At 44.4% G+C, this 12,704-nt stretch overlaps 1 protein-coding gene across 7 annotated transcripts in view; it reads right to left on the bottom strand.

Annotated features, from left to right (window-relative positions):
• The window catches only part of SF1 (splicing factor 1), a 216,754-nt gene that overhangs the window by 75,330 nt on the left and 128,720 nt on the right, over nucleotides 1-12,704 (bottom strand). For all 7 annotated transcript variants that reach the window (XM_073605054.1, XM_073605055.1, XM_073605060.1 and 4 more), the window contains 4 exons: nucleotides 5,833-5,922; nucleotides 5,567-5,750; nucleotides 5,246-5,361; nucleotides 4,980-5,087 (listed from right to left, as the gene is read on the bottom strand). In XM_073605054.1, coding sequence (XP_073461155.1) covers nucleotides 4,980-5,087; nucleotides 5,246-5,361; nucleotides 5,567-5,750; nucleotides 5,833-5,922 — 498 coding nt within the window. The remainder of the gene's footprint in view (nucleotides 1-4,979; nucleotides 5,088-5,245; nucleotides 5,362-5,566; nucleotides 5,751-5,832; nucleotides 5,923-12,704) is intronic.

Here is a 12,704-nt window from a genome sequence, read left to right as displayed (position 1 = left end):
AGACACCCCAAGCTATTTGCTTTGAGGCATGTTGAGTCCATGGAATGTTTTATATTTGACATTTTTTTTTTTTTTGCACAAAGTTGTCACTAAATGATATATTGCTCACACAGGCCATGGGCATATGTGGAATTGCACCCCAAAATACATTTAGCTACTTCTCCTGAGTACGGGGATACCACATGTGTGGGACTTTTTGGGAGCCTAGCCGCGTACGGGGCCCCGAAAACCAATCACCGCCTTCAGGATTTCTAAGGGTCCAAATTTTTGATTTCACTCTTCACTGCCTATCACAGTTTCGGAGGCCATGGAATGCCCAGGGGGCACAAACTCCCCCCAAATGACCCCATTTTGGAAAGTAGACACCCCAAGCTATTTGCTGAGAGGCATGGTGAGTATTTTGCAGCTCTCATTTGTTTTTAAAAATAAAGAAAGACGAGAAAAAACATTTTTTTTTTCTTTTTTCAATTTTCAAAACTTTTTGACAAAAAGTGAGGTCTGCAAAATACTCACTATACCTCTCATCAAATAGCTTGGGGTGTCTACTTTCCAAAATGGGGTCATTTGGGTGGGGTTTTTTGCGACCTGGGCATTCCATGGCCTCCGAAACTGTGATAGGCAGTGAAGAGTGAAATCAAAAATTTACGGCCTTAGAAAGTCTGAAGGCGGTGCTTGGTTTTCGGGGTCCCGTACGCGGCTAGGCTCCCAAAAAGTCTCACACATGTGGTATCCCCGTACTCAGGAGAAGCAACAGAATGTATTTTGGGGTGTAATTTCACATATTCCCATGGCATGTTTGAGCAATATATCATTTAGTGACAACTTTGCACAAAAAAAAATAAAATAAATTAAAAATTGTCTCTTTCCCGCAACTTGTGTCACAATATAAAATATTCCATGGACTCGACATGCCTCTCAGCAAATAGCTTGGGGTGTCTACTTTCCAAAATGGGGTCATTTGGGGGGGGGGGTTTTGAACTGTCCTGGCATTTTATGCACAACATTTAGAAGCTTATGTCACACATCACCCACTCTTCTAACCACTTGAAGACAAAGCCCTTTCTGACACTTTTTGATTACATAAAAAAATCATTTTTTTTTGCAAGAAAATTACTTTGAACCCCCAAACATATATTTTTTTAAAGCAAATGCCCTACAGATTAAAATGGTGGGTGTTTCATTTTTTTTTTTTTCATACAGTATTTGCGCAGCGATTTTTCAAACGCATTTTTTGGGGAAAAAACACACTTTTTTAAATTTTAATGCACTAAAACACACTATATTGCTAAATTTTTAAAAGCCTTTAAAAGCCTTTACAGGTTACCACTTTAGATTTACAGAGGAGGTCAACTGCTAAAATTACTGCCCTCGATCTGACGTTCGCGGTGATACCTCACATGCATGGTGCAATTGCTGTTTACATTTGACGCCAGACCGACGCTTGCATTCGCCTTAGCGCGAGAGCAGGGGGGACAGGGGTGCTTTTTTTTTTTTTTTTTTTTCTTTATTATTATTATTTTTTTTTATCTTATTTTAAAACTGTTCCTTTCATTTTTTTTTTTTTTAAATCATTTTTATTGTTATCTCAGGGAATGTAAATATCCCCTATCATAGCAATAGGTAGTGACAGGTACTCTTTTTTGAAAAAATTGGGGTCTATTAGACCCTAGATTTCTCCTCTGCCCTCAAAGCATCTGACCACACCAAGATCGGTGTGATAAAATGCTTTCCCAATTTCCCAATGGCGCTGTTTACATCCGGCGAAATCTAAGTCATAAAATGCTCGTAGCTTCCGGTTTCTTAGGCCATAGAGATGATTGGAGCCACTCTGGTCTCTGATCAGCTCTATGGTCAGCTGGCTGAATCACCGGCTGCATTCTCAGGTTCCCTGTTGAGACAGGAGAGCCAGAGAAAAACACGGAAGACGTTGGGTGGGGGGGGCATTCCCTCCCACTGCTTGTAAAAGCAGTCTAGAGGCTAATTAGCCGCTAGGATTGCTTTTACATGAAAGCCGACCGCTGGCTGAAAAGAATGATACCAATATGATACCTAAACCTGCAGGCATCATTCTGGTATAACCACTCAAAGTCGTGAATGGCGTACCTGAAGACAAAAAAAAATGGTTAACAATAAAGCACAGTAAACGGTAAAGTATAAAAAAATTGCAGACCTGAAAAGCAAACATGATAAAACATAACAATAACACATTGCAGAATAGAATACAGTAAAAAAGAGCAGAACAATAGAGAGAATAGAGAGAGAGAGAACAATAAAACGACAACTATTTTTTATTTTATGTTTTTGTGTTTTTTTTTTTTTTTTACACTTTTTTTGTAACTGTAACTTTTATAACTGTAACCGGTTCCAGGTTCGGGTCTCTCAAAATGCGATGGCATCTTGGGAGACCCTGTGAAAGTGTGCCTAGTCTGTGCAATGCTGTACCCTACGCTAATACTCAACTAGTGAATGGTAGCGTTCAAAACATTCACCAATGCAAGGACCAGGATTGTCAGGACAGGAGAGACAATAATAGCGGGTGTCACGCCTATATCCGCGCTTGCTGCAGACACGACATCTTTTTTGGGGGGGTTCGTTGGGTAGGGGTACTCGGGAGGACATAAAGAAAATGCCTCTCATGCAGCCGACTGCATTTGGTTGGGGATGTGAATGGGGGAAGTACGGGCGCTGCAGAAGTGGTGGGTTCCCAATTAGGATTGACGAATGCAGCAGGAAGGGCATTATGGGCACGACGGGCCTGCGTTTGTCTTTTTGATGGCAGCGGGACACTACTTGTGCTTGCCACCTCACCAGCTTGAACTGCACTTATGGGACTCGCCACGTCACCAAGTGTTACTGCAGTGCAGGTTTGACTACGACCGGGGTGTACTAGGCCGCTGGTGCTTGCCAGTTCACCAAAACGCTACAAAAAAAAACTGTTAGCGATCGCAGGGATCAGGCCTGACTCTGCGAACGCTGCAGTTATGCGTTTAGTGTTTTGTAAGTGACAGTGATCAATTGATACTGCACTTGGGTGGGCTGGGCTGGGCGGAGGGGCAAAACGCAGGTGCTAGTAGGTATCTGGGCTGATCCCGCTAACACTGCGTTTGTGGAAACCCTAAACTGCTGGGGACGCTAGTATAGATCTGATCGGATCAGATATTGATCCGTTCAGATACTATACCACTAAGGGAGGTGTACGGTGCGTGCTTGGGTGTTAGCGGTAATGGCGCTAACCTGACGCTGCCTGGGGCTGGTGCTTGCCAGTTCACCAAAACGCTACCAAGAAAACTGTTAGCGATCGCAGGGATCAGGCCTGACTCTGCGAATGCTGCAGTTATGCGTTTAGTGTTTTGTAAGTGACAGTGATCGATTGATACTGCACTTGGGTGGGCTGGGCCGGGCGGAGGGGCAAAACGCAGGTGCTAACAGGTATCTGGGCTGATCCCGCTAACACTGCGTGTTTGGGAACCCTAAACTGCTGGGGACGCTAGTATAGATCTGATCGGATCAGATATTGATCCGTACAGATACTATACCACTAAGGGAGGCGTATGCTGCGTGCGTGGGTGTTAGCGGTACTGGCGCTAATCTGACGCTGCCTGGGGCGACGCATATCACCGCCGGGCGATCAGGGGGCTAAACCTTTATTCGGTAATAAACGGCGGGTGCCCTGACACTATAAAAAATAAACGAACTAACCAGCGTCACCCGTAACGGTTATACGGTGATCAGTGGTGAAAGGGTTAACTAGGGGGCAATCAAGGGGTTAAAACATTTATTAGATAGTATATGGGGGTCCCTGACGCTATAAAACGCTGACGGCGAACCTAAATATTTACCTCCCTAACTAGCGTCACCAGCGACACTAATACAGCGATCAGAAAAATGATCGCTTAGTGACACTGGTGACAGGGGGTGATCAAGGGGTTAAAACTTTATTAGGGGGGTACCCTAGACCTAAAGGGGGCTACCACTCACTGCCCTAACACTGTAACTGTCACAAACTGACACCAATCAGAAAAAAAAAAAAAAAAAAAAAATACTGCTTGATGTCAGTTTGTGACAGGGGGGGGGGAATCGGGGGTGTTTTATGTGCCTGGCATGTTCTACTGTGTGTGTGTGTGTGTTTTGTGCACTTACTTGCAGTTTCCGTTCCAGCGCCGAGGAGAGATGACATCACATCCTCTGCCTGTGTGAAACTACACACAGGCAGGGGAGGATTCCGATTGGCTGGGAGCGATCGCGAGGGGGGGGGGGGATTGGGGGGGGGCCACGATCGGATGGTCTCCCCCTCGCCTCCCAACGCTCCCAGTGAAATGCCGACCGCCGCTGGCACCGGGGGGGGGGGGGGGGTCCGATCGGACCCCCCGCCCGCGGGAGGCAGATCACGTACAGGTACGTGATTCTGCCTGCCCGTGCCATTCTGCCAACGTGTATATGCGTTAGGCGGTCGGCAAGTGGTTAAACTCTTTCCATAACCCCCACAATAGCTCATTATGTAACACTTACCTTAGAACGAAGCCCTGCAGCGTTGACCGCACACCGCTGGGACGGCTGACATCTTCCTCAGCGTTACTTCCGAGTTTGTGGGCTCTAGCCGGACCCGCAATGATGTCACTATCGCGTATGTGCGCAGAAGCCGGTCATGGCACAGTGCCCTGAAGAAACGGCACGGGCGGCTGTTCCTTCAGAGTGCATGAACGGATGGCGGCGGCATATATAGTAAACATCTCCTAAACAGTGCAAGTTTAGGAGATATTTACAGTACCTACTGGTAAGCCTTATTGTAGGCTTACCTGTAGATACAATTAAAAAGGAAGACTTTACCTCCTCTTTAACATCCAGTTGTACGGTGACAAGTCAAATGTGTATACTGCTTCTCCTTTGCTAGTCAGCCTGCAGAGATAGATCTATATAGATAGACATTTTTTTTTTTAAATTGTGCATGCTTTACCTTAAAAATTGTCCCTAGAACCTACCTTGTAAACTTGCAGTCAGAGGCAATATGGCCAGCACCGCCACACTTTGTGCACAGGGTGGTATTGGTAATAGTACGCGTTTCAGTACTTTGCCAGGGCCGTAATATCCTGCAAAATTAATGGGGGTTATCAACTCGAGAGCTAGAAATGTAACATGTTAAATAATGGCCTTATGTAAATTTGGCATTTGGATATACACAGATCTTGCAAGGGTAATCAGATCTGCCATGAAGCACAGTACGTGCGATTTGTTAAATAAATCTTACCTGTTGTCATCTTCCCGCAGAGTACCATTTAGCCGTGCCAACTCTCGCAATTGCATCTTGCGAAGGTCATTCTGATCTTCTGGAGTCTCTATACCTTGTTTGAGAATATTCCGAATCTTATACAAAAATAAAAAATAAAACAAACCCAAGCATTATGAATAACTTCTGGAGAAGGTTTCCAAGAGTGGCTCTATTTGCAATAAAAGCTGAATTAGTCTTCCATTACCAAAATTCAACATGCTGAAAGCCCGAGTCTTCTTTAAAGCCTTAACACATTAAAGACACCAAGTGCTTATTCAAAGCAATTCTAACACTGCTTACCTGATCTACGGCTTTCTTGACATTTTCCATAGTATTGGCCGTTACCAAGGCATGAAGTGGCTCATCCTCACCAGGAAGAGTCTGCCCGTCTTTGCGTGCAACCTTTCCTTCCTTCACTGAACCTTTGCCCCGGATCATAATTTTAGCATTACATTCCTTCTCAATGTTTTTCAATGTATTTCCTCTAGAAAAAAAAAAAAAAAAGTCAATTAAAATTAGCACAAAAAAAATTAAAATAAAAAGTTATTATGTACCTAGTCCCATACCTTGGACCAATCAGTAAACCCACAAAGTTAATCTCTGGGTACTCATCCTGAGGGATCATAACCTTGTCACTGACTCGTGTAGCAGGTGGCCTGAAAAACAAAATGTGGAGATAAAAAACTAAAGAAGGCAATGGTAGATCATGACAAGAGTTAAAAAGGAAAGCTTTATATGTACATGTAGCATAATGAAAATATCAATATCTGGACAGCTATATATGCACACGTGTGTAAACAAAGTATAATAGCCAAATCTCTAAAACTTTATTACCAATAACTCGCCATGACTAACGTTGCAAACATCTATTACAGCCTAAAAATAGGATTTTTAAAACAGCTTACCTGTAAAATCCTTTTCTTGGAGTACATCATAGGACACAGTGCCTCAAGTAATTACTTGGTGGGGTTATGGGCCTACCTTCAGGTGTTGACACTGGTATAACCAATACAGGAAGTTGACTCCCCTATATAACCCCTCCTCCTTCCAGGAGTCCTCAGTTTTTTTAGCCAAGCAATATAAGCAATATACTCTCACCCCATAAAACAGAGGGGCGGGAGCTCTGTGTCCTATGATGTACTCCAAGAAAAGGATTTTACAGGTAAGCTGTTTTAAAAATCAAAATACTATTTTCTTTATCGTATATCATAGGACACAGACCCTCAAGTAAAAACTTGGTGGGATGGCCCATAGCAATGCTACTTGAGGGGAGGGAGACACCCCGTAGGGCACCCCCAGACCTTGAGGAATTATACTGCTGCTTGCAGCAGACTGCGTCTGAATGTGATATCCTCATTCCATTTTACATCTACTTGATAAAATTTTGTAAATGTATGCACTGAAGACCAAGTTGCGGCCTTGCAGATCTGAGACATGGAGGCCTGGTGATGCACTGCCCAAGAAGCACCAACCGCTCTGGTAGAGTGCACCTTAACTTGAAAAGGGGGAATCTTTCCCTTTAAATCATAAGTTCGAATTATAACTTGGCGAATCCACTTAGCCACAGTGGATTTTGACGCTGCCTGTCCCTTTTTAGGACCCTCTGGCAGAATAAATAAGACATCAGTCTTACGAATCTGAGCAGTTTTCTTTAAATAGATCTCACCACATCAAGACAATGTAGTGACTTTTCTTTCTTGGAACATGGTTTTGGAAAAAACAATGGCAGGACAATATCTTCATTCAGATTAAAGCCTGAAACCACTTTTGGCAAAAAGCCTGGACGAGGGCGTAACACCACTCTGTCCTCATGAATAATCAAATATGGCTCTCAGGAAAGAGCAGCCAATTCTGAAACCCTCCTTGCTGAGGATATAGCAACCAAAAATATCAGCTTCCTAGTCAGGGCTAAGGGAATATGCTGTAATGGTTTTAATGGCGGTTTTTGTAACACTGACAAAACAAAAGTCAAGTCCCAAGGGCTTAAGGGTGATTTAACTGGCGGATTAATCCGCATCACTCCTTGCATGAAACCCCGGACTAAAGAATGCGTAGCAAGTGGTCTTTGAAATAAAATTGATAAGGTTGAGACTTGGCCCTTAATAGTACTCAGGGCCAACTTCATCTCTACGCCTACTTGTAGAAAGGCAAGAATTCTGCCTCCAATATATCTCCGAGGGTGCCAACCCTTGAATTCAAACCAGGAAACATAAGCTTTCCAGACTCTATAATATATAGCTCTAGAAGCTGGCTTCCTAGCATTAAAGTAGAAATAACTGCCCTGGAAAGCCCACGTCTTTTCAGAATGTGGGTCTCAATAGCCAGGCCGTTAAATTTAGCATGTGTAAAGTAGGATGGAATATCGGCCCCTGTGAGAGCAGGTCTGACCTTAGCGGAAGGGACCACAGATCCTCCACTGCCATCCTTACGACCTCTGCATACCATGACCTTCTGGGCCATGCTGGTGCTGCCAGAATTACCGGTTTTCTTTCCAGCTTGATCCTGAAAAGAAGTCGAGGCAGCAACTGAATAGGGGGAAATGCATAGATCAGTAAAAGCTGATCCCACAGTATCAACGCATCTGTTCTGCATGCAAATGGATCCTTCGTTGTGGACACAAAGTTGACTAACTTTATGTTGCACTGGATGCTAGAAGATCTACATCTGGAGTACCCCCATCCTTGACAAACAGCCCGAAACATGTCGGGGTGAATAGACCATTCCCCTGGGAATAATCTGCTGGCGGCACATAGTGTGCGTGCCAATTCTCTATTCCCGGAATGAAGACTGCTGATGGGCACGGAATATTTCTCTTTCTGCTCAAGTTAGAACATGGTTCACTTCTTTCTGCACTGAGAGATTCTTGGTGCCCCTTTTGGTGATTGATATAGGCCACAGCCGTGGCATTGACGGATTGGATCCTGTCGGGACAATCCCTTAACCTGGAAGTCCAGGCTTTTAGAGCCAGACGCACTGCCTGAATCTCTAGGATGTTGATGGGCAAGGCTCTTTCGGTTCTTGAACACTGTCCTTGGACAGTTGTCGTCTCTGTCATTACCACTTTCCAGATAAGGATTTACCCTTTAGGACATTCTTTAGTAACCACCAATTAAGGGCTTTGGGACACCCTTGGGGACAGCCGCATTGGCAAGTCCAAAGCTTGGATCGTTTTGTTCCAAGCAAATAGAATACTGTTTTGCAACAGTCTCGAATGGAACTGGGCAAAGGGAACTGCTTCGAATGAAGCCACCATCGTTTCTAACTACCTCATGCAAAGGCGAATGGAGGGACCTCCTTTTGACCTGACCATCCGCACTCTTTTATAGAGTGTTTTTTTTTTTTTCCTGGGCAAGAAGACCTTTTCTGGGCTGTATAGGAACAGATCCAAATACTGCAGCCCTTTTTTAGAGATTTTAAAGGAGACTTTACTAGGTTGAGAACGCAACCCAGACCTTTCCAGGTAACTGGTTGTAATGCGCACACCTTACTCCGAACAGCGACTGGTCTATTAGCAATAAATCGTCTTGGTATGCCAAGACTGTTTAAGCCCTGTGCCCTTGACCTGGTTACAGGTGGGGCTAGCACCTTTGTGACCACTCGAGGTGCTGTAGCTAGCCCGAAGAGCAAGGCTATAAACTGAAATGCTGCTGTTCTACTTCAAACCGCAGAAACCTTTGGTGAGCCGGAAATATATGGACATGCAGATATGCATCCCTGATGCCGATAGGCGCCAGAAGTTTTCCTCCTTGCAGGATAGAAACTACAGACTTGATCGACGCCATAGAAAGGAGTGGATCTTCAGGAACTGATTTAGATTCTTTTAGATCTAGAATGGATCTGTTGAATTTCTGCGTAGCTCTGTACATGTACCAGAAATGCATGAAAAAAAGGCAGTGAAGGTTCCAAGGAACCTACGAAAAAAAAAGATCAGCTGACTCTACTAGAGGTAGCTTGAAAGAGGGACAAATCATCTCTGTAAGGAGGTTTGTACCAGCAATTTCTCAGATTGCGAGGTTGAAAAAAAGTTCAACTCTAGTGGTCTCCTCTGCAGAGGAGTACTCGGTTTGCCTTTCTTCCCGAATACCTGAGAGTAATCCTTCATCCTCTACCCACTGTTCCCTTGATAAGGGATCTCAGGTGGGGGAGGGGGATCTAACACGCTTCCCATCCTTGGATAGTGGACGCGATTAAAGTCGCTAATCTTCCTTCTAGGCCCAGCAGGGGGAGAAAAAAAAACGCATCTTCAATCATGTATACAGGGGCTGAATATTTTCTCCTCTTAGGCTCAGTTTCCACTATTGCAACCCCAGAGTTCCGAGATTTTACCGTGATCTTTTGCCGCCGAGAATACGTCGGGCGCGATTTTGATGCGACAGGAAACGCCTGTGTATTCTAGAGGTTTATGGACCTCAAGTCGCATCAAGTGGTACCAAAGTAGCGCAGGGACTACCTTGAAGTCGCACAGATCTGAACAGTATTTCTTGGAAATCATGCCCTAGAGTCTGACGGTGGAGGCCGTCACTGCTGCCTAGAGGCAGATGCCCCTGCGCAGGGGAAGGAATCAGTTTAAGTGACTTGTCCAAGGTCACAAGGAGCCAACGTGAGGACAAGGTCCCAGGTCATTCAGGAAGCGTCCCATGGCTACGCTGGCCGTCAGAGTAGTTAACCTGTGAGGAGTGGCTCCTTCACTATTGAACGCCGACATGTGGATCTGAATCCATGTCTGAGGAAGTCTACCATGGCTGCACTGGCCGTCAGAGTACTTAACCTGTGAGCTGTTGTGGCTTCACTTTAAATAAAAGGACATTTATACCTTCTACTGGACAAAAGAGCTTTACTGCTAGAAATCATTTGGATGCATTTCACCAAACCTTCCCCAATGAAAAGGGAAACTAGTCAGACGCCCTTTTTTTTGCAAGATGCTTCGGCTGACCAACCCTTTTAACCACAGGGTCCTAAGCATGTGTTTTAGCACAAGCGCAAGGGGAGACGCCTGGTGGATAGGGTCTTTTATAGTATCTATGGCGAAACATAGCGATATTGGTAGGAGGATTTTAACAAAAAAATTCCAACTCCTTATCGGTTGGATGCTTAAGCAATTATGCATCTTTATTGATGCTGGAAATCGCAGCGTCTACTGCTGGTACATTGCAACCTTTGTGAATTTTTCCTCCATGATCGAGAACTGAGAAATTCTTTGGAGGGAAAAAATGCTTATCCAGACGATCCCATTCAGCATAAATAAGCACTGTAAAAGTGTTTTGTTTTTTTTTTTGTTTTTTTTTTTTAAAAACCAAAGAAGGGACCTGGACTTTCAGCTTACTCTGTTAGAAGTAGTATAAAAAGTGGAATGAACCATCTCTAAGAGTTTGTACCATCAATCTGTCAGATTGTAAGGTTGCATAAGGTTCATCAACTGCTTACTCCGCAGAGGAAAATTTGTCTTGTTTTTCCCCGTGATCACCTGAGGATAACACCTCATCCTGTGCCCACTGTTCCCTTGGAAAAAGGGGTTTGAGGTGGGGGAGGGGGATCTAACATGCTTCCTATCCTCTTGGATGGAGAATGCGATTAAAGCCGCTAATCTTCCTTCTAAGCCCAACAGGGCAGAGGAGAATGCATCTTCAGTCACATACACAGGGGCTGAAGTGTGAGAAGCAGTTGCACCACCAATTGCTTCCAATGACTCTGGCTTGCCATGTCAGGTATATCCGGAGAGGATGACAGTGTGGAGGCATGACTGGAGTTCCCAGCGCCTGGGGGTGGAATCCTTGGTACCTTTGTGGTACACTGGAAATCAAATGTGCTAAGCACAACAGCAGAGGCACTTTAACAAATTATGGTATTTGCGTAACAATAGTTTTAGCAAAAGAAAACAATGTCGCCTTAAGGATCAGCCTTTGATGCTGAGTACCATAATATTTCCTGTGCTGGAAATGCCTGTTTACACACCTTTACATGCCCAGCGCTCCTGTGTCTCTTAGTGTGACAGACTTCAGCCTTCAGCATATGAACTGAGAGCGTCTGTGTTAAGCCTCAGGTGAGAACCTGATTACACATAAGTGTCAGCTGTTACCGCACCTCTCCAGGGGGAGAGGAGAGGGGAGAGGAGAGGGGAGAGGAGAGGGGAGGGGGGGGGGGGGGAATTTTTATCAGCAGTGTTTGTTAAGATCCTAGTTTTAAAGGAAGACTTCACTTTATACAAAAAAATGCAAAATTACTGCTGTAACCCCTTTAGATCCCTCAGAAGAGGAACACCATCTGTTCAATTAAGAACTGCCCTCTGGCTGCAGGGACCACACCTGCTGGTATAGCCAGACACACAGCTGCTGAAAAAGGCATGTACTAGGTAAGTGTAATATACTCCCTCTAGAGGAGACATTTTAAAGGCATACAGTTATACATTTTATACATATTTATGTATTTTTTGGAGAAAAAGGCATAGGTGGACTTAACAGTTCCTAGGCTTCTCCCCTTACCTTATCCTCGCTGCAGGATATTGCTGATTTAACAGACAGATCCAACTTTCACCCATCACGGTGGGCAGCGTAGTGAAACCTTCAAAGACTGGGGCCCTTTTTAATAGGGGTTCCGCTCCTTTGGACCTGTATAGCACCCCTCAGGAACAACTTTAGGTAATATGAAAAACCAAAAAGAGTCCTGGTTCCTAGGGTCCAGCTCTCAAAGAGAAGCTTACAGGCAAAACCTCGTTCTTCAATGCGAGGCCCAGGTACCATCCTATGGCCTCAGTGGCGAGGATGGATCCGGTTGTGGAGGTTTTTTTAAATCCAGCATGGATCCCTCCCTGGAGCTCCTCAGAGCACATCTTCACTCATGACCAACACCTTAAACACTGGCGAAAAAACTGAGGACTCCTGGAAGGAGGAGGGGTTATATAGGGGAGTCAACTTCTTGTATTGGTTATACCAGTGTCAACACCTGAAGGTAGGCCCATAACCCCACCAATTACTTGAGGCTCTGTGTTCTATGATGTACGATAAAGAAATACTCATTTAAATTATTCATGAAACTACAAAGCCATGTCCTCAGTCTCCTAATGGTAAACTTTTAATTCAGCCACTATCTAAAATGTGCTTGCTTACTATGGGTTAATGCATGCCACCTTGTGGACTTTTATTTAGAAAAAAGTTTTATTGAGCACTGGGGAGTATAACCATCACCACAAACCCAGGCGCTCCGACAGCTTTTTTACATAGTGCAGTTTGATGTAGATGGCCTATTTTATGCCTCTCAAACTTTCCATGTATTCCTTGTAAAACAGGCTGCATTGAGGAACACAGGAAGTCAATTACCCAGTTATACTGCTGCTTAAACCTGGTACACACCAAGTTTGTTTTTATTTAATCCAAAGGGTTAAAGGAAAAAAAATTAAAAAACTGACAGCTCCGGTGAGAGCCACTGTATTAATGATCCATAG

Source organism: Aquarana catesbeiana, linkage group LG11, assembly GCF_042186555.1.
Source record: "Aquarana catesbeiana isolate 2022-GZ linkage group LG11, ASM4218655v1, whole genome shotgun sequence".
Lineage (NCBI taxonomy): Eukaryota > Metazoa > Chordata > Amphibia > Anura > Ranidae > Aquarana > Aquarana catesbeiana.
The sequence above is the reverse complement of the archived record's forward strand: the minus strand, read 5'-3'. Positions and strand labels throughout refer to the sequence as shown.